Genomic DNA, 26,074 nt, shown 5'->3' on the forward strand with positions numbered 1-26,074 from the left:
AGTGTCCCCGCGGCGCGCGGCGGGCCAGGAGTCCCAGGAGTAGGTAGTTCACTGGCTTGGTTGACGGTTTTCTGGCTAAGGGATCCCGACGCCCTCGCGGGTTTTCGCAGACCTTGTCCCCTCCTGACGCCTGCGGGTAACGTTTGACAAATTACTTAACGGCTTGATAGTCCTCATCTGTAAAATTGAGATAAGAATGCCTAGTTCTTTTTTTTTTTTTTTTTTTGAGACGGAGTCTCACTCTGTTGCCCAGGCTGGAATGCAGTGGCGCGATCTCAGCTCACTGCAACCTCCGCCTGCCGGGTTCAAGCAGTTCTCCTGTCTTAGCCTCGCTAGTAGCTGGGACTACAGGCGCACACCACCACGTCTGGCTAATCTTTGGTATTTTTAGTAGAGACTGGGTTTCACCGTGTTAGCCAGGATGGCCTCTCTCTCGTGACCTCGTGATCCCCGCCTCGGCCTCCCAAAGTGCTGAGATTACAGGCGTGAGCCACCGGGCTTAGCCAAAAACGCTTAGTTCTTAAGGCTGTTGCAGAATGAATGAAATGTCGTGTTACTGCCCTCACAGTAAAATCCAAACAACCGACCACACTCTGCAAGGCCCTGCCTGAACTGCCCTGGCCTGACCTCTACTTTTCTAGCCCTTGATATTCACGCTTCAGCGGCACTGGCCCTCATGTCTGGTTTTGTTGTTTGTTTGAGACAGGATCTCACTCCATCTTCCAGGCCGGAGTGCAATGGTCTCATCTCAGCTCATTGCAGCCTCAGACTCCTGGGCTCAAGTGATCCTCCCACCTCAGCCTCCCAAGTAGTTCGGACTACAGGTGCGCCCCACCACACCCAGCTGATTTTATTATTATTTATTTATTTATTTTGAGACGGAGTTTCACTGTTACCCAGACTGAAGTGCAATGGCACAGTCTCGGCCCACCACAACCTCCGCCTCCTGGGTTCAGGCAATTCTCCTGCCTCAGCCTCCTGAGGTACTCCTGAGTACCTGGGATTACAGGCACGCGCCACCATGCCCAGCTAATTTTTAAAGTATTTTTAGTAGAGACGGGGTTTCACCATGTTGACCAGGATGGTCTCGATCTCTTGACCTCCTGATCCACCCACCTCGGCCTCCCAAAGTGCTGGGATTACAAGCTTGAGCCACTGCGCCCGGCCGTGTTTTTAGTAGAGATGTTTCACCTTGTTGACCAGCATGGTCTCGATCTCTTGACCTCGTGATCCACCTGCCTCGGCCTCCCAAAGTGCTGGGATTATAGGCATGAGCCACCGTGCCCGGCCTATTTTTTAATTTTGGTCAGAGACGGGGGTCTCGCTAGGTTGTGCAGGCTGGCCCCCAGTTCCCGGGCACAAGCAATCCTCCATCCTCGGCCTCCTAAAACACTGAGATTATAGGCGTGAGCCACCACACCCACTCTCTATGTCTGTTTTTCACATTCCTCACTCTTCCATTCAAGGGCCTGTGGTTCCTTCCCTTTTGTACGTCATGGTATCCCCTGTGACCAACACAGTGCCTGACTCATTGGTGCCTAAATACTTTTTGAGTGAATGAAGGAATAATTTAGGGTGCAATCTGGTTTTGAGTGTGTCTATCTTATGAAAGTTGCAGATACAGGACAAAATCACATTGTCAGGCCCAAACAAATTGGAGCGGTGAGAACACCAAGAAGGGCTCCTGCTTGCATGTCTGAGATAGGGACTGTCTCAAGGACTTTCGAAAATAACCCCACAAGGCCAGGCATGGTGACTCACACGTGTAATCCTTGCACTTTGGGAGGCCGAGGCGAGGCAATCACTTGAGGTCAGGAGTTTGAGACCAGCCTGGCCAACATGGTGAGACCCCATCTCTACTAAAAATACAAAAATTAGGCTGGGCGTGGTGGCTCATGCCTGTAATCCCAGCACTTTGGGAGGCCTAGGCAAGTGGAACACGAGGTCAGGAGATCAAAACCATCCTGGCTAACATGGTGAAACCCCATGTCTACTAAAAACACAAAAGATTAGCTGGGCATGGTGGCACATGCCTGTAATCCCAGTTACTCGGGAGACTGAGGCAGGAGAATCACTTGAACCAGGGAGTCATAGGTTACAGTGAGCCGAGATGGTGCCACTGCACTCCAGCCTAGGTGACAGAGCAAGACTCCGTCTCAAAACAAAAAAAAAAAAGAAAAAAAAAACAAAATTAGCCAGGGGTAGTGACAGGGCCCTGTAATCCCAGCTACTTGGGAGGCTGAGACAGGAGAATCATTTGAACCCGGGAAGTGGAGGCTGCGGTGTGCTGAGATTGCGCCACTCTACCCCAGCCTGGGCAAAACAGAGTGAGACTCAAAAAGAAAGAAAGAAAGAAAGGCCAGGCATGGTGACTTACACCTGTAATCCCAGCACTTTGGGAGGCCAAGGCAGAAGGATCCCTTGAACCCAGGAGTTTGAGACTGGCCTTGGCAACATGGTGAGACCTTGTTTATACAAAAAATGAAAACAAAATTAGCTGGGCATGGTGGGGGCATGCCGAGGAAATTTAGGCTTAGGGACTGAGTCAAAACTGCCTTCCTTTTTGTTCCTGGATAGCTGTAATTCCACAACCCTGTGTCATAGCCTCTTACATAAGCCAGGTTCCCACAATGGCAAAGGGCATATACCTCCCCAGATGGTCTCCCTCACAAATTGCTCACCTAGAAATTCCTCATTAGTCTCTAAATCTTTCAGTATACGCATTCCCCCTATGAACTAACCCTAAACTGAGTTCTGTGAAATCTCACACAGATAATGTTGTTTACAAGCTTATCTTCCCAGGTATAGAACATGGAGGAAATCAGAAATCATCCTGCCACCTATCCTGAGACACATGGATAATTGACTTTTCCTCCACTTCCTCTTTTCAAATATTTATTGTATTTTATATAAAATGTAGATTTACCAAACACTAATGAGAACTTCACAAGAAAGTAACCATTTGCAGCAGGGTACAGTGGCTCACGCCTGTAATCCCAGCACTTCGGGAAGTGAATGGATCACTTGAGGCCAGGAGTTCAAGACCAGCTTGGACAACATGGCAAAACCCCATCTCTACTAAAAATACAAAAGTTAGCTGGGCATAGTGGTGCCCACCTGTAATCCCAGCTATTCAGGAGGCTGAGGCAGGAGAATCGCTTGAACCAGGGAAGTAGAGCTTGAAGTGATTGGAGATGGACCCACTAGACTCCAGCCTGGGCAATAGAGTGAGACCCTATTCCAAAAAAATATAACCATTTGCCTCACTCCCTCTCCTTTCTCCTTATTTTCCTCTTGTAGGTTTTCTCCCCTTAAATATGGAGTTCCCAAACTCTCTTTTAATTTTTAATTTTTTTTTTTTTGAGACAGAGTCTCACTCTGTCACCCAGGCTGGAGTGCAGTGGCACAATCTCAGCTCACTGCAGCCTCCGCCTCCTGAGTCAAGCAATTCTCCTGCCTCAGCCTCCTCAGCAGCTGGGGTTACAGGCACACTATCAAGCCCAGATAATTTTTGTATTTTTAGTAGAGACAGGGTTTCACCATGTTGGCCAGGCTGGTCTTGAACTCCTGACCTGGTGATCTGCCCACTTTGGCCTCCCAAAGTGCTGGGATTACGGGCATGAGCCACTGCACTTGGCGTATTCTTAATTTTTTAAAATAATCATTTAATTTTGGTGCATCAGTTACAAACCAACACTCTCTTTAAAAAGCACTGGTCAGGCCAAGGCGGGTGGATCATGAGGTCAAGAGATCGAGACTATCCTGGTCAACATGGTGAAACCCCATCTCTATTTAAAAAATACAAAAAATTAGCTGGGCATGGTGGTGTGTGCCTGTAATCCCAGCTACTCAGGAGGCTGAGGCAGGAGAATTGCCTGAACCCAGGAGGCGGAGGGTACGGTGAGCCGAGATTGCGCCATTGCACTCCAGCCTGGGTAACAAGAGCGAAACTCCGTCTCAAAAAAAAAAAAAAAAAAAAAAGCACAGGTCAGCCAGAAGCAGTGGCTCACGCCTGTAATCCCAGTTCTTTGGAAAGCCAAGGCAGGCGGATCATGAGGTCAGGAGATTGAGACTATCCTGGCTAACACGGTGAAACCCCAGCTCTACTAAAAATACAAAACAATTAGCTGGGCGCGGTGGCACTCACTTGTAGTTTCAGCTACTAGGGAGGCTGGAGAATTACTTGAATTCAGGAGGCAGAGGTTGCAGTCAGCTGAGATCATGCCATGGCACTCCAGCCCTGGGCAGCAAACCGAGGCTCTGTCTCAAAAAAACAGCACAAGTCTCAGATGCTCCTGTTTGCTTGTGTTTTTCCTGGGCACATCCTAAAACTTTAGCTCAATAAACCTTTGTTGATCAAGACATCTGCTTCAGTCATTTCTTTTTTCTTTTTTTTTTTTTTTTGAGACAGAGTTTCACTCTTGCTGCCCAGGCTGGAGTGCAATGGTGCAATCCTGGCTTACTGCAATCTCCGCCTCCCGGGTTCAAGTGATTCTCCTGCCTCAGCCTCCCAAGTAGCTGGGATTACAGGCGTGCGCCACCACACCCAGCTAATTCTGTATTTTTAGTAGAGACGGGGTTTCTCCATGTTGGTCAGGCTGGTCTTGAACTCCTGACCTCAGGTTATCCACCCACCTCGGCCTCCCAAAGTGCTGAGATTACAGGGGTGAGCTACCACGCCCAGCCTTAATTTTTGTTTTTTGAGATAGTTTTTCTGTTGCCCAGGCTAGAGAACAGTGGTGCAATCACAATTCACTGCAGTCTTGTCGGAGACCCTCCCACCTCAACCTCCTGAGTAGCTGGGACTACAGGTGCGCACCACCATGTCTGGCTAATATATTTTTTAAAATTATTTGTGGAAACTGGTGAGAGGAGAGACCCCCTCCCCTCCTTCTGTTTCACCTCCTCCCTCCTCAAGATGGAAGGAGGGTGAAGAAGGAAAAAGAAAAATAAAATAAGATACAAAAGAGCTGGGAAAATGACTCCCTTTTTAGTTCTCAGCCTCTCTGATAGCTGTTAACCTTGGAAGAGCTGCAAATGAATGTTATCTCTGCCGGCTGGAGCCGCAGCACTGGGTCACGCCCCCAAGTCTTCACACCAGGCTCCCTCCTGGAAACACCTCTGCCAACAGCTTGTTGCTTTTGTCTTGTCTCTGTAAGCTCCCTCCCCTGCTGGTCCCCACTCACGCTGCATATGAATTAGCAGACCAATAAAGCCAAAACACTGTAAGGTCCAACGTGGAGCAAATGGACAGTGACACAGTTCCGCTTCAGTTTCCCCTTTAGCGCTGTAAGCCTATAAAAGGGGAGAGAATCTGCAGCCTGGGGAGCTCAGTGAATAAGGCTGTAGCCCTCCCTTTGCAGCTCCTGGCCAAATAAAAAGCCACTTCCTTCCTCAGTTCAGCGTTTGAATGGTTTGTTCCCTGCTGCTCCTGCTTCACTAGGGTCTCCGTGTGGCCCAGGCTGGTCTCGAACTCTTGGGCTGAAGTGATTCACCTTTCTTGGCCTCCCACAGTGCTGAGATTACAGGCGTGAGCCACCACGCTTGGCCAAACACACATATTTCTATGGCCAGGTTTATTACTAGACATTTTTTAGGTATGTGGCAATTCAGAGAAGTTGCTGTCAAAACAGCACTTGTCAGCTGGGTGTGGTGGCTCACGCCTATAATCCTAGCACTTTGGGAGGCCGAAGCAGGCAGATCGCTTGAGGTCAGGAGTTTGAGGCCAGCCTGGTCAACATGGTGGAACCCCATCTCTACTAAAAATACAAAAATTAGCCCAGTGTGGTGAGGGACACATGTAATCCCATCTACTCAGGGCTGAGGTAGGAGAATTGCTTCAACCCGGGAAGTGGAGATTGCAGTGAGCTGAGATTGTGCCACTGCACTCCAGCCTGGGCAACAGAGCAAGATTCTGTCTCAAAAAAAAAGAAAAAGAAAAAATAATGAAAAGAGCACTTGTCGCCAGGCACAGTGGCTCATGCCTGTACTTCCAGCACTTTGGGAGGCCAAGGCAGGCAGATCACCTGAAGTTGGGAATTCAAGACCAGCCTGGCCAATGTGGAGAAACCAGTCTCTACTAAAAATACAAAATTAGCTAAGTGTGGTGGCACACGCCTATAATAACCAGTTACTTGGGAGGCTGAGGCAGGAGAATCGCTTGGACTTGGGAGGCAGAGGTTTCGGTGAGCCAAGATCACGCCATTGCATGCCAGCCTGGGCAACAGGAGTGAAACTGTCTCAAAAAGAAAAGAGAACTTGTCTAGTAAGGGCATCTCTGCTAATGAACTGACACCAGCTCCAGCTTTGAACCTCCGGAACCAATGAACTCTGTTTGCAAACAGCTTATGTGAATTTCTCCTTTCTTTTTTTTTCCTTTTCTTTTCTCTATTTTTTTTTTCATTTCTTGAGACAGGATCTCGCTCTGTTGCCCAGGCTGGAGTGCAGTGCTGCGATCCTGGCTTACTGCAGCCTTGACCTCCTGGGCTTGATCAAGCGATCCTCCTGTCTCAGCTTCCTGGGGAGCTGGGACTACAGGTGTGCACCATCACAGCCTGCTGTTTTTTTTTTTGTTGTTTGTTTGTTTTTTGGTAAAGACAAGGTTTCACCATGTTGCCCAGGCTGAATTTCTCTTTTTGCCAATAAAATCTTCCCCTTCTCCCATCTTCTGGTGCATCTGTGGTTTGCTATAGCTGTGTGTTCAGACTATAATCCTCTGCTTATTCCTGCATAAATTCATTAAATTAGGAGATATTTTTCTCTGGTCTTCTTTTAGATTGACAATCTGCATATTCTATCTCGCCTTCCAAATATGGGTATTAGGTACATTACTAGGAACACCTGAATTTTCCCATCCTGTCCAACCTCCCTCTACATTCCATCTCCTTGTCTTTCAAAATTCACATCTGCGGCTAGGCATGGTAGCTCACACCTGTAATCCAGCACTTTGGGAGGCTGAGGTGGGTGAATCACCTGAGGTCAGGAGTTCGAGACCAGTAGAGATGATGAAACCCCGTCTCTACTTAAAATAAAAAAATTAGCCTGCTGTGGTGGTGCACGCCTGTAATCCCAGCTACTCGGCAGGCTGAGGCAGGAGAATCACTTGAACCCGAGAGGCAGAGGTTGTGGTGAGCCAAGATCGCACCATTGCACTCCAGCCTGGGCAACAAGAGCGAAACTTCATCTCCAAAAAAAAGAAAAAGAATTTTTCTTATTCTAGTCTCCAGCAATAAATCAACCAGGTCTGGACAAACCGAGAGGGTTGTTAAAGAAAAGCACATCATGGGTTGGGCAAGGTGCCTCACACCTGTAATCCCAGCACTTTGGGAGGCCAAAGTGGGTGGATCACCTGAGGTCGGGAGTTCGAGACCAGCCTGACCAACGTGGAGAAACCCTGTCTCTACTAAAAATACAAAATTAGCCGGCTGTGGTGGCACACACCTGTGTGTGTAGAGGCTGAGGCAGGAGAATTGCTTGAACCCAGGAAGTGCAGGTTGTAGTGAGCTATGGTGCCCCTGCCCTCCAGCCTGGGCAACAAGAGCAAAACTCTGTCAAAAAAAAAAAAAAAAAAAAAAAAGGGCACATAACGCCTTGTTTCTGTTTGGAAAGATGAGGTCAGAAAAATGTATCTCTTTGGCGAGATGTTGGCTCACTGCAACCTGGTTCAAGCAATTCTCATGCCTCGGCCTCCCAGGTAACTGGGATAACAGTCTTGCACCACCACGCCCAGCTAATTTTTGTATTTTTAGCAGAAGGGGCTTCAGCATGTTGGCTAGGCGGTTCTCAGACTCCTGAACTCAACTGATCCTCCTGCCTTGGCCTCCTAAAGTGCTAGGATTACAGGCATGAACCCATTTACTGGCCTAGCCAGTAAAATGTATCTCTTTATAAAGAATGCTAGGCAGCTTCCAAGGAGCAGAGAGTGCTTCTCAGCTAGATTGAAGGCTAAAATAAAAACAAGATGAGAATTATTCTAGGGTTAGTAAAGTTGATAGTTTGCACTGCTCTCTCACACATTAAGGAACTCCTTTGCCTTGTCTCAAGTGGTTTTGAAACATTGTTCAGATAATTATAGGCTCATAAAACAGCCATTTTGTGAAATTTTAAGGATGACTTTGAAATGGAATCAGTTGATTGTGCATGTTTCAGAACCCAGTTTGCTAAATGTTTTTTGTTTTTCTTTTGTTGTTGTTTTTGAGACAGTCTTTTTCTGTCACTCAGGCTGGAGTGCAGAATTATAATCACAATTCAGTGCACCTTCAGCCTTCAAGTGACTGTCCCATCTCAGCCTCCTGAGTAGCTGAGACTACAGATGCATGCCACCATGCCAGGCTGAACTTTGTATTTTTTTTTAGAGACAGTTTCGCCATGTTTGTTTCTTTCAAAACAAACCAAAAAAATCCCCCCACCCCACAAAAAAAAGTGTCCCTTTTTAGCGTGGGTCAGTGGTTATGTTATCTATTCACTCATCAGTCATTAATTTCACAAATATTTAGGAGTGCCTACCAGGCAGCAGGTATAAGTCCAGGTGCTGGGGCTACAGCGCTGAACAAAGTCCTGACCTCATAGAGCTTGCACTCTAGTTGTAGGAAACAGACCATAAATATACTTTGGGGTGTGTGTGTGTGTGTGTGTGTGTGTGTATATATATATATTTTTTTTTTTCTTTGAGATAGGGTATCACTCCGTCACACCCAGGCTGGAGTGCAGTGGTGCGATCTTGGCTCACTGCAACCTCCACCTCCGGGGTTCAAGCCATTCTCCCACCTCAGTCTCACAAATAGCTGGGATTACAGGGGCCTGCCACCACACTCGGCTAATTTTTGTTTTTGTATTTTTAGTAGAGACGGGGTTTTGCCATGTTGGCCAGGCTGGTCTCAAACTCCTGACCTCCGGTGATTCACCCACCTTGGCCTCTCGAAGTGTTCAGATTAGAGACGTGAGCCACTGCACCCGGCCAACAACTTGAATTTTAAAGATTGAGTTGGCTTTATTTGGGATTCATGAACTGGCAGTATCCAGTCTACAAAACAGAAAGGAAGCCAGGCATGATGGTGCGTGCCTGTGGTCCCAGCTACTCTGGAGGCTGAGGAGGGAGGATCATTAGAGCCCAGGAGGTTGAGGCTGCAGTGAGGTATGAGCACCACTGTACTCCAGCCTGGGTGACAGAGTGAGACCCTGTCTCTAAAAAAGAAAAGACTTCACATGTTGAGGAAGGCAGAGGAAAGCATGAACAGAAGGAAAGCTTTCCTTTTATTGGTGGCTGTTGTGATACCTCAGTTCTTATCTCTTAGTTTAAAAAAATTTAAGGCCAGGTGCAGTGGCTCGCCTGTAATCCCAACACTTTAGGGGGTTAAAGATGGGCGGATCTCTTGAGCTCAGGAGTTCAAGATCAGTCTGGGCAACATGTTGAAACCCTGTCTCTACAAAAAAAAATAGCTGGGTGTGGTGGCATGCATCTGGGGTTCCAGCTACTTGGGAGGCTGAGGTGGGAGAATTTTTTGAGCCTGTGAGGTGGAGGTTGCAGTGAGCTGAGATCATGCCACTGCACTCCAGCCTGGGAGACAGAGTAAGACCCCCATCTCAAAAGAAAAAAAAATTTAAACAAGAAACACACAGGAAGTCAGGCATGGTGGCTCACACCTGTAATCCCAGCACTTTGCAAGATTGAGGCGGGCAGATCATTTGAGGTCAGGAGTTTGAGATCAGCCTGACCAACAAGGTGAAATCCTCTCTACTAAAAATACAAAAACATTAGCCAGGTGTGGTGTTGCACGCCTGTAGTCCCAGCTACTTGGGAGGCTGAAGCAGAATTGCTTGAACCTGAGAAGCAGAGGTTGCAGTGAGCCGAGATTGCCCCACTGCACTCCAGCCTGGGGGACAAAAGAAAGACTCTGTCTCAACAACAGCAACAAAGACACAAAAAGAGAAAAAAGAACAAAAGAAACACGACAAAGGAAATGTGGCATAGAGTAATCTATTGCAAAAGGAAAATAATATTTTGAAAGTTAAGTGCAGAGTAGACAGTACACCCTGAGAGAGAGAGTTCAGGGAGGGCTGCTCCTAAGGATGAAACAGCAAAGGCTGGCTCTAGAGAGACCACTTTGCGGGAGGTGGGTCTTACATAAGAGATGGGAGCTGTGGGTGCTCCTCTAGGTGCACATGTGCAGTGACTGTACAGGCTTGCTCATACATTGCATGTTTCATTAGCATTTTAAATCTCCACCCACAGGCGTGTTTTTTACTATGGTAAAGAGCAAAGGGTCACTTTGAGGACAGGTGAAATAAAAATGCGCATGCTCCCTACAGGGAAAGTACCAACTGGAGAGCGCTCTTCTTGAATGAGCGCAGTTACTGTAAGAATACTAGGGCTTACTGTGTTGACTGTGCGGTCACCACGGTTGCCGAGTCCCCAGGACGGGGTCACTTTCTTGACTATCCCGCCTCGCTTCCTTTTTTTTTTGAGACAGAGTCTCAACACTGTCGCCCAGGCTGGAGTGTAGTGGCCGCGATTTCGGCTCACTGCAACCTCCACCTCCCAGGTTCAAGCAATTCTCCTATGTCAGCCTGCAGAGTAGCTGGGATTACAGGCACCCGCCACCACGCCTGGCTAATTGTTTTGTATTTTTAGTAGAGATGGGGTTTCGCCATGTTGGCCAGGCTGGTCTCAAACTCCTGACCTCAAGTGATCCGCCCACCTTGGCCTTCCAAAGTGCTGGGATTATAGGCGTGAGCCACCGCGCCCCGCCGGTAGCTTACTCTTCTCTGCTCTCATCACCTGTACATGGGTTTTGTCCTCAAGTCAACTCTGATGGGCTGGAATGTTTACTTCAGATGTGGGTAATTTAAAGGGGGCATTTTTACAATAAACCAACAAAAAATCGGTTTGTTCGGAAGCAAGTTTTGAATAAGGATCAATTTTTTAATATCGATGAATCCGTCAAGAACTGTGCGTTTGCAGCTGCTCTTTGCAAGACAGCCTGACGAGCGCGGGCTCGACGTTTCCGCTCGCCCCCGCCGCCCGCCCCGATGGCCGGCGGTGCCCGAGCATGCGTCCTGAGGCCCAGGACCGTGGTCGGCCGTTTTCGTGCCTGCGCGGCCAGCAGGCGGCGCAGCCGGCCAACCCCGCGGCTAAAGATCCCCGAGTGCCGCGGCAGCGATCGGACTCCTTTCCCTCACCGCCTGCCAGCCGCCCTGAGTCAGCAAACCACGGAGAAGCGAGGACCTCCCATTTTCCTAGACAGAACAAGTGGGCGTTAGGGGCGCGGGTGAGTGGCAAGAACAACCAACCCGGAAGCGAAACGAGGGGGAACTTCCGTTCTTTGTTCTGTCCCCGGTGTGTGGGTCTGTGACAGAGTCCAACAGGGCCTGGTCCGTGTCCGGCCCCCCACATTTCTCGTCCCTGACCCCCAGGGTGAGTCCGGGCGTCCCCGGGGCTCGCGGTGAGACGGAGGCTGTGGTCGCCGGGGAAAGGGGTGGTGTCTGTGCCACTGCGGCCCGTGGGATCCCCAGGCCGGCCCGGAGCAGGATTTGGGGAGGTGTCCCTCCGTCCCCTGCAGCCTGTCCTCTACTTCGCTTCCCCAGGGATCTCCCCAAGCCTAGCGGGACCCTGCATGGGGGGTAGAAATGGGGCTCCGGTTCTGATTTTGTGACTTAAACGGCGCCCCAGCTGGAGCGTTTAAAAGTTTGAGCAGAGCTACGGTAGGGGCGCCTGTCTCGATAGCAGCTGATGACAGCGACCCTAACTTGGTACTTCTCCCAGACGTTTTTATCTGACGTTAACACGGTTATTCGCGCCCGTCGCAAGAGAGGAAGTTTATTTTTACAGAGCTGGGTCCAAGGATCAGCGTAGTAGTTCTGCGAAGCGTACGGAGTTAGAACGAGGGCTGAGGGCTGGGAGGGGGTGCAGACTCCGATTCCGGGGGTAATGCCTCTGGAGCCTAGTGCATCCAGTGATACACCTGGCTCAGGCTCCGTTTTCAGTTGCATTAGATTCCTGGTTTGATTTACTTCAGAAGTGGGATTGAATCCACATCGGTGTTTACACTCTGAAGGGCTTGTGTAAACTCCGGGAGAGGATAGCAGGGTGATGAGCCTGAAATCGATGGACTAATTAGAGGAACTAAGCGTATTATTTTCTCCAGAAAAGACATCTGTGGAGAGTGGGCATCATTTGATTATACGTGTTTAATGGACAGTCGGGTATAAGGAGAAGATTCTGTTATTGAAGCTCTTTTTAAAAAAAATAATTTTTATTTTTGAGAGTCTAGCTCTGGAGTGCAGTGGCACTATCTCGGCTCACTGCAACCTCCGGCTCCCCGGTTTAGGTGTTGTCTCCTTCAGCCTCTGGAGTGGCTGGGACCACAGGCACCAGCCACCACACCCGGGCTAATTTTTTCATACTTTTAGTAGAGATGGGGTTTTGCCATGTTGGCCAGGGTGGTCTTGAACTCGTGACCTCAGGTGATCCACCTGTCTTGGCCTCCCAAAGTGTTGGGATTACAGGCTACAGGTGTTAGCCACCACAGTTGGCCTTTTTTCCCCTCTCCTTTAAAAATTTTTGTATATTAAAGTCTCAATCTGTTGCTCCAGCTGGAGTGCAGTGGTGTCATCATAGCTCACTGTGGTCTCGAACTCCTGGGCTCAAGTAATCCTCCCACCTTAGCCTCCTGAAGTGCTGGGATTACAGGCGTGAGCCACTGCACGTGGCCAGTCATTGAATTTCCGTGACACACTAGGTCTCTGTGAGGTGAAGGTCCAAGGAAATAGATTTTCAGTGAATCACCTGAAGACCTCTAATGGCTTAATGGCTTAGCTGTGCAACTTGGAGCATACTCCCTGCTGAAGTAGTGGGAGTGGTGTCTAGCAAATTAGCTGACAGAATGTTAGAACTTTTTTTTTTTTTGAGATGGAGTTTCACACTTGTTGCCCAGGTTAGAGTGCAGTAGTGTGATCTCATTTCACCACAGCCTCTCAACCTCTGCCTCCTGGGTTCAAGCGATTCTCCTGCCTCAGCCTCCTGAGTAGCCGGGATCACAGGCATGCACCACCATGCCAATTTTTTTTTTTTTTTTTTTTTTTGAGGCAGAGTCTCACTCTTTCACCCAGGCTGGAGTGCAGTGGCACAATCTCGGCTCACTGCAGCCTCTGCCTCCTGAGTTCGAGCAATTCTCCTGCCTCAGCCTCCTGAGTAGCTGGGACTATAGGCATGCCCCACCATGCCCAGCTAAGTTTTATATTTGAAGTAGAGACAGGGTTTCACCATGTTGGCCAGGATGGTCTTTATCTCCTGACCTTGTGATCCGCCTGCCTTGGCCTCCCAAAATGCTGGGATTACAGGCATGAGCCACCTAATTTTTAGGCTCCTGGCCTAATTTTGTATTTTTAATCGAGATGGGGTTTCTCCATGTTGGTCAGGCTGGTCTTGAACTCCTGACCTCAGGTGATCTGCCTGTCTCGGCCTCCCAAAGTGCTGGGATTACAGGTGTGAGCCACTGTGCCTGGCCAGAACGTTAGAACTTTCTCACCCTGGGTGGAGGTGGATCTGAGAACCTACCATTCCCGTTCATCTCTCTCCACAGGTACAACGCAAATACCAGTTGTGGTTGTCTTAACTGGTGTTTAATAGCATATAATAAGTATTCTATCTTTTTTTCCTTTTCTCTAAATATCTTGATTAGAAATGAAGTTTAGGCTGGACTCGGTGACTCACGCCTGTATTGCCAGCACTTTTGGAGGCTGAGGCAGGAGGATCACTTGAGGCCAGGAGATTGAGACCAGCCTGGGCATATAGCAAGGCCCTATTTCTACAAAAAGAGCTTTAAAAACTCAGGCAGATGTGGTGGTACACACCTTTAGTCCTAGCTACTTGGGAGGCTGAGATGGGAGGACTGCTTGAGCTCAGGCATTTGAGGCTGGAGTGAGCTCAAACTCACTGCGCTCCAGCCTGAGCAGCATAATAAGACCCTGTCTCACATGAAAAAAAAAAAAAAAAAAAAAAAGACGTTTGCATGAATATTTTAAATTCCTTTTTTTCCCCTTCATCATACAGCTTTGGCATCGACAAAAGTCAGAATTCCCAGGAACTCGAACAGAAGCTGCTAAATTGCCAGTAATTGCTCCTTTGGCCTTCAAAGAAGAAAGGAAAGAATCAGGCAGGTAATGCTTTCTGTGGCTCATTCTCACTGCCAGGCCATCTGTCTCAGTCCCTAGGGGCACCTCCAGGGAGAGAGGCTGACAACAGAGCAGGGGAAGGGTCCGGCCTGGACATGAAGCCATGCGGGCACAATGGAGAGTCTTCTTTCTGTGAGGAACACTGTTTACTGATCTGGACACTGGGTACTTGTTCTCAACAATATGCCTTTGAGTTTTCCAGCTTTGCTTAACCCAGCTGTGAGAGGGAGCATTGCCTTTTTCTCTGGAGTCAGACTTTTGACCTGCCTTTCTAGGAGTTTGTACTGAAAGCTTACTTGTTGAGGGTGTCAGCTCATAAATAACCCCAGAGATTGTAAAGGTGGTTGATAAGAGGGTATGGTGGTTGGCTCTGAGACACCATTGAAGGGACCCTGCCGGGAGGGCGATGGTGACAAGAAGGTGTGTCACTTTGGTTGCCAGTGGCCTGGCTTGTACCTGAGTCAGTGCTTTCCACTGTGTAAGGGCACTGATACTGGGCACTCTATCCCCTGCTACCTGAAGACCAGAGTTCTGCAAAGTTGCAGTTGACTCTCAAACACAGCCCCTCTTCCTTTGTTCTTTTTTTTCTTGTATTCTCTCAAACATTCTCCTATCTAACCCTCTTCCTTTGATGCTTTATGTGAGTGTAACAGTCTGTAATTACGAAGCAAATACTTTTTGTATTCCTGATTTTTTTTTTCACTCCTTGCAATTGTGCTTTGCAATAGAGTTAGCACTCAACAAACATTTGGTATTTGAGCAAATGAGTAAACAGATAAAGAAAGGTAGATAAAATCCAGGTTTTTTTGTTTTTTGTTTTTTTTTTGAGATGGAGTCTTGCTCTGTTGCCCAGGCTGGAGTGCAGTGGCGCGATCTCGGCTCACTGGAACCTCTGCTTCCCGGGTTCCAATGATTCTCCTGCCTCAGCCTCCTAAGTAGGTGGGATTACAGGCACATGCCACCATGCCTGGCTAATTTTTTTTATTTTTGGTAGAGGCCAAGTTTCACTATGTTGGCCAGGCTGGTCTCCCAAAGTGCTGGGATTACAGGGGTGAGCCACCGCGTCTGGCCCGTTTTTTTTTTCATACACTCTTGCCCAGCCATAGGACATTCTTGCTCCAGCATTCAGGTGTGAAGTAGAAACTTGTACTTGAGATCCAAGTCTTATTCTAAGTACTAATATTACATTTTATCCACTAAGCCACAGAGAACAGGCCTCTTTTGATTATGGTAGTAACTGGGGAGTGGAGACATTAGTAGAAATAAAAACGGTAATAAAGAACCTCATTTTTGGTAATTTGTGTGGTGAAAAAAAAAGACTCTTATGTTTGAAAAAATGTAGCTGGGCCGGTCTTGGTGGCTCACGCCTGTAATCCCAGCACTTTGGGAGGCCAAGGCAGGCAGATCACGAGGTCAGGAGTTTGAGATCAGCCTGACCAACATGGTGAAACCCCGTCTCTACTAAAAATACAAAAATTAGCTGGGCGTGGTGGCGTACGCCTGTAATTCAAGGCTGAGGCAGGAGCATCACTTGAACCTGGGAGGCGGAGGTTGCAGTAAGCTGAGATCATGCCACTGCACTCCAGCCTGGGCGACAGAGCGAGACTCTGTCTCAAAAATTAAAAAAAAATATATATCCGTCCCTGCTTCAGGGACTTAACATTCTGATCCAAGGAACTATCTTATGAGAAAAGGGAGATAAGAAGGCTACTGCCTTCTGAGTGAGAGGAAATACAGCAACTGGGTCCAGACCCAGGTAGAGTGCAGTGGCAAGATCATGGCTCAATGTGGCCTTGACCTCCTGAACTCAGGTGATCCTCCCACCTCAGCCTCCTGAGTGGCTTAGACCACAGATGTGTACCACCACATCTGGCTAATTTTTGTATTTTTTGTAGAGATGAGGTTTCGCCACGTTGCCCAGGCTGGTCTCGAACTCCTGACCTGAAGCCATCCACCCGCCTTGGCCTCCCAAAGTGCTGGGATTACAGGCATGAGCACCTCATGCAAGATTAATGAAACTGTGTTGGTTATTTCATTTTTCAGGCATTCTATGCAGCTGACTTCATAGGCATAGTTTGTGCTTTTTATGCCAGTGCATGTATACACCCACTCTTGCTTTTTGTTATATTACATTAGGGGGGCAGCCAAAGCTGGGTGGGGTACTGTTGAGGAACTTGGTCCTGGTGGTAGTCTCATTCCAGGGAGTATATTTACCAGGATCTAAAAAACTAGTCCGAGGCTGGGTGTGGTGGTTCACGCCTGTAATCCCAGGATTTGAGGAGGCTGGGGTCAGCTGATCACTTGAGGTAAGGAGTTCAAGACCAGCCTGGCCAACATGGTGAAATCCCGTCTCTACTAAAAATACAAAAATTAGCTGGGCATGGTGGTATGTGCCTGTAATCCCAACTACTTGGGAGTCTGAGGCAGGAGAATCACTTGAACCTGGAAGGCAGAGGTTGCAGTGAGCCAAGATCATGCCATTGCACTCCAGCCTGGGCGACAAGAGTGAAACTCCTTCTCAAAAAACGATTTTAAAAAATAAATAAAATAGAAGACTAGTCCCAGTGGCTGCATTTCTTGTCACTGTTCCTAGGTACTCACTGAAATGCTAGCTCCCATCTTTCTGTATTCAGGAGGTTATTTTTGAATTATCTTTGAACCTTGAACTTTTGCTTCTGCAGTGCTTCCTCATTCTCCTTCAAAACCTGCTTTCCGCTGAATCTGCACCTAGGAGACCAGAGAGCACCTTGCCCTTCCCATGGAAACTCAGGCCGATCTCGTATCTCAGGAACCTCAGGCCCTGCTTGAGAGTGGTGAGGAATAGGGATTCATTTATTCTGTTAGCCATTCAACAATCATCCATTGAAAAATTGCTCATTCACCAGGTATTAGGCTAACTACTAGAATCTACTAGAATCCAGATGGGAATAAGACACACTATTTGCCATTCAGTAACTCACAGCCTAATGAGGAAGCTGACCGAACAGTAATCAATGACAGCTTGATAGGTTTGATAACTGAGGCAGATTTTTTTTTTTTTTGAGATGGAGTCTTGCTCTGTTGCCAGTACAGTGGTGTGATCTTGGCTCACTGCAACCTCTGACTCCTGGGTTCAAGCAATTCTGTCTCAGCCTCCTGAGTAACTGAGACTACAGGCATGTGCCACCATGCCTGGCTAATTTTTGTACTTTTACTAGAGATGGAGTTTCACCACATTGGCCAGGCTGGTCTCAAACTCCTCATGATTAACCCTGCTCAGCCTCCTGAAGTGCTGGGATTATAGGCGTGAGCCACCGTGACCAGCCATTTTTTCTTTTTTTTTTGGAGACCGGAGTCTTGCTCTGTTGCCTAGGCTGGAGTGCAGTGGTATGATTTCTGCTCACTGCAACCTCCGCCTCCTGGGTTCAAGCAATTCTCCCTCCTCAGCCTCCTATGTAGCTGGGACTACAGGTGCACGCCACCACACCCAGCTAATTTTTGTATTTTTGTAGAGATGGAGTTTCACCATGTTGGCCAGGCTGCCAGGCTGGTCTTGAACCCTGACCTCAGTGCCCACCTTGGCCTCCCAGAGTTCTGGGATTACAGGTGTGAGCAGCGTGAGCTACTGCATCTGGCCACTGGGGCAATTTTGAAGGGTTGTGAGCACCTCACATGAGATTAAGGAAACTGTGTCAGTCATTCCATTTTTCAGGCATTCTGTGTAGCTGACTTAATAGGCATAGTTTGTGTTTTTTAGGAGCATGCTTTTAGAGGAAGCCCTTGGGATTGATTTTGTAGGTCATAGGCAAAAAGAGTAAATAGGAAGCCAGTAAAACATATTTTGCTTTCATAGGGTGTCACCGATTTAGGAGCCAGTTTCAGTCTTAATGGATGTTGTTCCCATGCTTATTAGAAGAAAGCATTTAAGGTCCTTTTGTTTGGTGACTCGGCAGGTCTAGTATCTCTGGGGTTTAGAGGTCTCTCTCTCTCTTTTTTTTTTTTTTTTTGTTTTGGAGACAGAGTCTCGTCCTGTTGCCCAGGCTGGAGTGCAGTGGCACAATCTTCACTCACTGCAACCTCCACCTCCTGGGTTCAGGCGATTCTCCTTCCTCAGCCTCTTGAGTAGCTGGTACTACAGGTGTACACCACCATGCCGGCTAATTTTTTGTATTTTTAGTAGAGATGGGGTTTCGCTATGTTGCCCAGGCTGGTCTCAAACTCCTGAGCTCAGGCAGTCTGCTCATCTCAGCCTCCCTAAGTGCTAGGATTATAGGTGTGAACCACCATGCCTGGACTCTAGAGTCTCTAAGAGATGAATATGTCAACTTGAGAATTGCAGAAAAAGGGTATGTAATTCCAGCACTTTGTGAGGCCAGGGTAGGTGGATCCCTTGAGGTCAGGAGTTCAAGACCAGCCTAGCCAACATGGTGGAACCCCATCTCTACTAAAAATACAAAAATTAGCTGGGCATGTTGGCAGATGTCTGTAATCACAGCTACTTGGGAGGCTGAGGCAGGAGAACTGCTTGAACCCGGGAGGTAGAGAATGCAGTGAGCTGAGATAGCACCACTGCACTCCAGCCTGGGCGACAGAGGGAGACTCTGTCTCAAGAAAAAAAAAATAATAAGAGATCCAACACAGAAACAGGAAACATTTGTAAGTGTGTAGATTTGATCTGGGGTGGAGAGAAAGGAGCTGTGGACATTGTTTTTTCAGTCAGGGCTGGGGAGGAGCTGCTGGTTTTTCTCTGGTCTAAGAACTTTATGCTGGGTGCAGTGGCGCATGCTATAATCCCAGCTACTTGGGAGGCTCAGGTGGGAGGATCACTTGAGCTCAGGAGTTCAAGACCAGCCTGGGCAACATAGAAAACACATCTTAAAAAAAAACAACTTGATGCAAGAGCAGGATCATATGTTTCTGGCCACGCTTGGGTGAATGGACAAGAATGCAGTAATAACTAAGATAAGACTGGGCAGTTTCATTGAGAAAAGAGTGACTGGAGAGAGAAGAGGAGACCCGGGGCAGACTGGAGACCAAGAATGACCAGGCCTGTGGCCATCTGCTCAGGCAGGATGGACCCGCTCTGACTGTGCCTCTGTTGGACACACCTTTGCTAGCTGCAGAGACAAACTTAGAAATGTGAGAGTGTGTGTCCCATGTTGTCCCAGGACCCCTGGAGCTTTCTGTGGGTTGGGAAGTCAGCAGGTTGGGAGGTTACACAGCAGATGAATTCACTCCTTGGCCCTTTTATTGCCCTTCAAGCTCTTCCTTCAAAAGTTCCTGCCTTTTCTGACAAGGACAGCCTGGGGGATGAGATGTTGGCAGCTGCACTCCTAAAGGCCAAGTCCCAGGTGAGCTTTGTTTCCCATTATCCTTTTCTTTTCCATTTTCTGTGCAGTGACATCTCATTCAGAGCCTTAAACCCTGATCTCCTCCATCAGGCCCATGGTTCTGTCCTGCTGAATCGTGAACCCTCACCTTCCATCATGGAGTCTTGTATCTTCCCCCATCCTGCCCTCCTTCTCTCCCTTCCCAAATGCGCATTCTTCAGCCCTATCCTCAGTGATATTTTTTTGGTGCTGCTATTCACATTCCTCACCCTGAAACTGCATGCTAGCACATGTTGTTTCAGGAGCTGGTAACATTTGAGGATGTAGCTGTGTACTTCATCCGGAAGGAGTGGAAACGTTTGGAACCTGCTCAGAGGGACCTCTATAGAGATGTGATGCTGGAGAATTACGGGAATGTGTTCTCACTGGGTAAGTAGTTGTGCCTCCTCAACAAAATTCACTGGTGTTTCTTTGCTTCTTTGTTTGCTAGTAACAATCTAGTCCCTGAAAACAACTGACTGTTGCAGCAGATTTTTTTTTTGAGATGCAATGGCATGATCTTGGCTCACTGCAATATCCACCTCCCAGGTTCAAGTGATTATCTCACCTCTGCCTTCCAAGTAGCGGGCACTACAGGCCTGCACCATCACACCTGGCTAATTTTTGTATTTTTTTCTTTAGTAGAGATAGGGTTTCACCATGTTGGCCAGGCTGGTCTCGAACTCCTAACCTCAAATGATCCACCTGCCTTGGCCTCCCAAAGTGCTGGGATTATAAGCATGAGCCACCATGCCTGGCCTAGCTAAGGACTGACTTAGTCTCAGAAAATTCTAAGAACAATCTTAATTCATTTATACAGCAGTTTGCAACTTATAAAGAGTTCTCATATACTTTCTTTAATCTTCACAGTAATACAGTAATGAGGCAGCTAGTATTATTCCTCATTTTACAGGTAAGGAAAGTAAAAGTAGGCCAGGTGAGGTGGCTCACACCTGTAATCCCAGCATTCTAGGAGGCCAAGGCAGGAAGATCACGTGAGGTCAGGAGTTCAAGACCAGCCTGGGCAACATGCTGAGACCCTGTCTCTACCAAATATCCAAAAAATTAGCTAGACATGTTGGCACATGCCTATAGTCCCAGCTACTTGGGAGGCTGAGGTGGGAGAATCACTTGAGCCCAGGAAGCAGAGGTTGCAGTGAGCTGAGATTGCACCACTGTACTCCAGCCTGGGTGACACAAACCGACCCTGTCTGAAAAAAAAGTAAGTAAAGTGGAGGTGAGGGTAGAGGTCTTAATGCCTTGTGCATGCATGGTCTTTGGGCTGATGAGTGGCAAAACTTGGGGCCCAGTCTTTAACTCCGAATCTGGTACTTCTTCCATGTTATTCCTAGGACTTAATATATAATCCACAGACTTTTCCAAAGGATGAGTGTGTTGTGATCCCTGAACACGTGAGGTACTGCTCTGTGCCCATGTCTCTGTCCTCCCCTTCTCTGCTGGTCACTTCTAGGGACCTAGTGCCCCTGCTGCTCTGTAGAAACTTAGAAAGGTTAAGAAATTAGGCTGGGTGCGGTGGCTCATGCCTGTAATCCCAGCACTTTGGGAGGCCGAGGTGGGCAGGTCACCTGAGGTCAGGAGTTGGAGACCACCCTGGTCAACATGTTGAAACCCAGTCTCTACTAAAAATACAAAAAACTTAGTTGGGCGTGGTGGTGCATGCCTGTAATCACAACTACTTGAGAGGCTGAGGCAGGAGAATTGCTTGAACCTGGGAGGTGGAGGTTGCAGTGAGTCAAGAACAAGCCACTGCACTCCAGCCTGGGTGACAGTGAGACCCTGTCTCAAAAATGAAAAAAAAAAAAAGAAAGTTAAGAAATTAGCTTCTTGGCTAGGCACAGTGGCTCACGCCTGTAATCCCAGCACTTTGGGAGGCTGAGGCAGGCAGATCATGGAGTCAAGAGATTGAGACCATCCTGGCCAACATGGTGAAACCCCATGTCTACTAAAAATACAAAAATTAACTGGGCGTGGTGGTGTGTGCCTGTAATCCCAGCTACTCGGGAGGCTGAGGCAGGAGAATTGCTTGAACCTGGGAGGCGGAGGTTGCAGTGTGCTGAGATCACGCCACTACACTCCAGCCTGGCGCCTGGCAACAGAGCAAACCTCTGTCTTAAAAAAAAAAAATAAATAAATAAATAAATAAAGAGAAATTAGCTTCTTAACTCTTAGGATGTGGAATTCCTTGTTTCTCACCCCAGTCTTAGTGGGCATTTTCTTGACCAGAGCCAGGAGGCCTTCCTGTCATTTGAGACCTCCCTGTACATTTCCCTCTGTCCTCTGCAGATCTGGGACTCTCAAGGTGAGCAGATAAACCTCCTTCTCCCATGTCTCTCCCCATGAGCAGGATTCCCATTTCTGAATCCTGCCACCATCTCTCTGCTAGAGTGAGAGGAAGAGCCAAGGGGCCTGGGTTTGAAGGGAACTGAGAGCAGAGAGGTCCTAAGAGGTACCTGTTCAGGTGAGGGAGAAACAGCTGTTCCTGTCCTTAACACACATTGCCCTGTCTTTACTCTTTACAATATCAATTAAACTAAAAAGGCGGCTGGGCGTAGTGGCTCACACCTGTAATCCCAGCACTTTTAGGAGGCCAAGGCAGGTCAGGAGTTTGAGTCCAGCCTGACCAACATGGTGAAACCCCATCTCTACTAAAATACAAAAATTAGCTGGGCATGGTGGTGTGTACCTGTAATCCCAGCTACTCAGGAAGCTGAGGAAGGAGAATCACTTGAACCTGGGAGGCAGAGGTTGGGGTGAGCTGAGATCATGCCACTGTACTCCAGCCTGGGCAACAGAGCAAGACTCCATCTCAAAAAAAAAAAAAAAAATAGGCAAACTCTCTGGACCCTTTACATGTATCCTCTGTGCCCAGAGTTGCCTTTAGAAACTCCAGAGGAGCAAAAACAGAGAAGTCAGACACTGAGACTCTTTGCATAGCCTCACGTGTGAGCATAGCCTTTTTATGCATAGGGCCCAGAGGTGGACTCAGCCGTCTTGCCGTTTCCATGGGCTTGGCATTTGTGGCATAATGACAGCCATGATTGCTCTTATGGGGCCATGTTGGTGACTAGCATCCTCCCCCTTACTCCTTCCCACCTGCTGCTGTCTTTCCTCACCCTTCCCCACTTTCCTCAGTCTGTCCTGTATTTGTTCTCCCTTCTTGCAGTCACTGTGTCCCCAGTTACATCCACTGTCCTTGACCTCTCTAAAGGCTTTGTCACTTCATTAAGCAATATGACCTTCCTCTTCTAATGTTGGTTTCCTACCTCTCTGCCTGATCTGTCCTCCCCTTCACACACACTCAGCTTCCTCTCTACTCCCAGGTCTCCTTGGTTCTCCTTGGTTCTGCTCTCTGCCCTGCCCCTTGCCTGTCTCCTTAGACTGGATGTCTCATTTTGCCTTAGGTGTGCACATGAGGCCTCTGCAGGTATGTGCTTTTGGCACTATAAGTATTCATTATGATGATCCTGTCCTGTGATTTTCCCTCTTTCTTCCCCAAGGAACAAGTGACATTTGCATTTTTTATTATGTCAGATGGTGAGACCAGAACTGAAAATGATCAAGCAGTTTCTGAAGACACAAGATCACATGGGGTCCTGCTGGGAAGATTTCAAAAGGATATTTCTCAGGGTCTTAAGTTTAAAGAAGCCTATGAACGAGAGGTCAGTCTAAAGAGGCCGCTGGGGAACTCCCCTGGAGAAAGACTGAACAGGAAAATGCAAGATTTTGGCCAAGTGACAGTTGAGAAGCTAACCCCCATGGGAGAGAGAAGCGAGAAATACAATGATTTTGGGAACAGCTTCACTGTGAATTCCAACCTTATCTCGCATCAGAGACTTCCTGTGGGAGACAGACCCCATAAGTGTGATGAATGTAGCAAGGGCTTTAATCGAACTTCAGACCTTATTCAGCATCAGAGAATCCACACCGGGGAAAAGCCCTATGAATGTAATGAGTGTGGAAAGGCCTTCAGCCAGAGCTCACACCTTATTCAGCATCAGAGAATACACACTGGGGAGAAACCTTATGAATGCAGTGATTGTGGGAAAACCTTCAGTTGTAGCTCTGCCCTCATTCTGCATCGGAGGATCCACACAGGGGAGAAACCCTATGAATGTAATGAGTGTGGGAAGACCTTCAGCTGGAGTTCCACCCTCACCCACCATCAGAGAATCCACACTGGCGAGAAACCCTATGCCTGTAATGAATGTGGGAAGGCCTTCAGCAGGAGCTCCACCCTTATTCACCATCAGAGAATCCACACTGGAGAAAAACCCTATGAATGTAATGAGTGTGGGAAGGCCTTCAGCCAGAGCTCACACCTCTATCAGCACCAGAGAATCCACACTGGAGAGAAGCCCTACGAATGTATGGAATGCGGAGGAAAGTTTACCTACAGTTCAGGCCTTATTCAGCATCAAAGAATCCACACCGGGGAGAACCCCTATGAATGTAGCGAGTGTGGCAAAGCCTTCAGGTACAGCTCAGCTCTTGTTCGCCATCAGAGAATTCACACTGGAGAAAAGCCTTTGAATGGGATGGGCATGAGCAAAAGCTCCCTCAGAGTTACAACTGAGTTAAATATCAGAGAGTCCACGTGAAAGAGCCACACACCCATTTTCCTCACTTCCCCTGAGTCTCAAGAGCTCTTGCCTTATTCTATAAATCTCAACAGCTTAGGATGTGTCCCTTCCAACTCAGACCTTTCACTTTAGAGAATGGGGCCGACTGGGCAAATCAGTGAATTTTCCCAGAAATTGCACCAGCCTTGGAAAGTGACGAGGCAGGCAGATGGCGTGCTGGGAATAGAAAGCAGCTCTGGGACCAGTCACCCCATTTAGGAAAGGAGTTTGCACTAAACCCTTTTTTCCTCACAGCAGAGGAACCTTTCCAAGGTGGGGATGGAAGCACAGTTGGGACAGAATTCCATGGATTCCTTTAGTTGGGAGTCCATCTAGTCCCCACAGCCAGCAGTGGAAAGGACGCTCTGGGTCCTGTTATTTGCTAGGGAGGGAAAAGGGAGGCTGTATTTCAAAGCTACTGTTCCTAGTCCAGCTTTAAGTTTTGATAAGGGACATGCTGTTTTGTTTCATGATTTCATTATGGAAATTTGTCATCGAGGGATTTTTATAGAGGGTAGAAGATTCCAGAAACATCTTCTGTGATGATGGTGTCTTTTAAGGCTCTTAGAGCAGCCAGACCATGTTTCTAAGAGAAACCTGGTGATATTGCTGGCAGACCCCACCCCGGCCCAGCCCAGTTGTCATGGGGCTGACTGGGCAAATCTATCCAAGCAGCTAGTAACCGGCTATGAGGGAAAAGGTCAGAAGCACATAGCATTGGCCTCTGATTCCTGTCCTCTCCTGTCTTCTTTCCACTCCTATGATGAAAGTGATTTTCTCTAAATGCTTGGTTAAGGATGCTTTCAAGGACCTTACTCAGCCTGGCTGCCCTGCCCTCTCACCTCTACCATCTGGCCCCAGTAGCTGGACTGCTCCTGCCTCCATCTCTTGATTCTTCAGCAGCTGAAGATTAATGCAGATAAAGAGCAAAGCCCAAAAGGAAGGAAAAAAAAAAGTGAAGCCCAGAGAAGGCAGGCTGTGCCCAAGCCTGGTGGCAGAGCTCCTTGCTGGGTGAGGATGGTGCTCCCTGAGTTTTCCCAACTGACAGGATGACCTTCATTGTTTTCCCAACCCTGCTCATCCTGTAGCATAAATGAAGTGCACTATTAAACAGAATAGTTTTTCAGGAGAGATTGAGTGTGGTTCTGTGTAGTGTTTGGATCAAACATTTCAGTTAAAACAAGACATGTTGGTGACTATAAATGGAATCTGAAAGTTGACTTAAAAATTTTTTTTTTTCTTGAGACAAGAGTCTTGCTGTCTTGCCCAGCCTGGAGTGCAGTGGCATGATTTTGGCTCACTGCTGCCTCTGCCTTCTGGATTCAAGCAATTCTTGTGTCTCAGTCTCCAGAGCAGCTGGGACTACAGGTGTGTGCCACCATGCCCCCAGCTAATTTTTTGTAGAGATGGGGTTTCACTATGTTGCCCAAGCTGGTCTTGAACTCCTGAGCTCTAGCAACCTGCCAGCCTCAGCCTCCCAAAGTGCTGGTACTGTGCCCAGTCTAAAATTTCTTTATAGGCCAGGTGCAGTGGCTCATACCTGCAATCCCAACACCTTGGGAGGCCAAGGCAGTGGGATCTCTTCAGACCAGCCTAGGCAATATGGCCAAACCTTATCTGTACAACAAACCTAAAAAAAAAAAAAAAAAAAAAAAAGTATAAAGGACCAATTTGGATAAATAAAAAGGCCTGGCGCGGTGGCTCAAGCCTGTAATCCCAGCACTTTGGGAGGCCGAGGCGGGTGGATCACAAGGTCAAGAGATCGAGACCATCCTGGTCAACATGGTGAAACCCCGTCTCTACTAAAAATACAAAAAAATTAGCTGGGCATGGTGGTGCGTGCCTGTAATCCCAGCTACTCAGGAGGCTGAGGCAGGAGAATTGCCTGAACCCAGGAGGTGGAGGTTGTGGTGA

The 26,074-nt window shown here is 48.0% G+C and overlaps 1 protein-coding gene across 10 annotated transcripts; it reads left to right on the forward strand.

The window, feature by feature from the left end:
- Nucleotides 1-25,291, forward strand: ZNF3 (zinc finger protein 3). Of its 10 annotated transcripts, none has more exons than XM_035281663.3 (6): nt 1-136; nt 14,051-14,157; nt 16,854-16,985; nt 19,414-19,502; nt 19,784-19,910; nt 23,073-25,291. In XM_035281663.3, exons 3-6 carry the CDS (start codon nt 16,931-16,933, stop codon nt 24,137-24,139), a joined length of 1,338 nt encoding a protein of 445 aa, XP_035137554.1. In that variant the 5' UTR covers nt 1-136; nt 14,051-14,157; nt 16,854-16,930; the 3' UTR covers nt 24,140-25,291. The 10 variants fall into 10 exon arrangements, with proteins under 10 accessions (XP_035137554.1, XP_035137577.1, XP_017821951.1 ...); XM_017966462.4 differs by lacking the exon at nt 1-136 and adding an exon at nt 11,081-11,267; XM_078356722.1 differs by lacking the exon at nt 1-136 and adding an exon at nt 11,081-11,267 and having other exon boundaries at nt 14,051-14,153.
- The last annotated feature ends 783 nt before the right edge of the window (nt 25,292-26,074 follow it).

This window comes from Callithrix jacchus, chromosome 2 (genome assembly GCF_049354715.1).
Source record: "Callithrix jacchus isolate 240 chromosome 2, calJac240_pri, whole genome shotgun sequence".
Taxonomy (NCBI): domain Eukaryota; kingdom Metazoa; phylum Chordata; class Mammalia; order Primates; family Cebidae; genus Callithrix; species Callithrix jacchus.

Excerpts from the sequence above, each read along its gene's own strand:
- ZNF3 (XM_035281663.3), top strand. The coding sequence starts at position 16,931 with ATGGAAACTCAGGCCGATCTCGTATCTCAGGAACCTCAGGCCCTGCTT. Across the intron at positions 19,503-19,783 it reads TCCTAAAGGCCAAGTCCCAG|GAGCTGGTAACATTTGAGGA; the intron begins GTGAGCTTTGTT and ends ATGTTGTTTCAG. Across the intron at positions 19,911-23,072 it reads CGGGAATGTGTTCTCACTGG|ATGGTGAGACCAGAACTGAA; the intron begins GTAAGTAGTTGT and ends TTATTATGTCAG.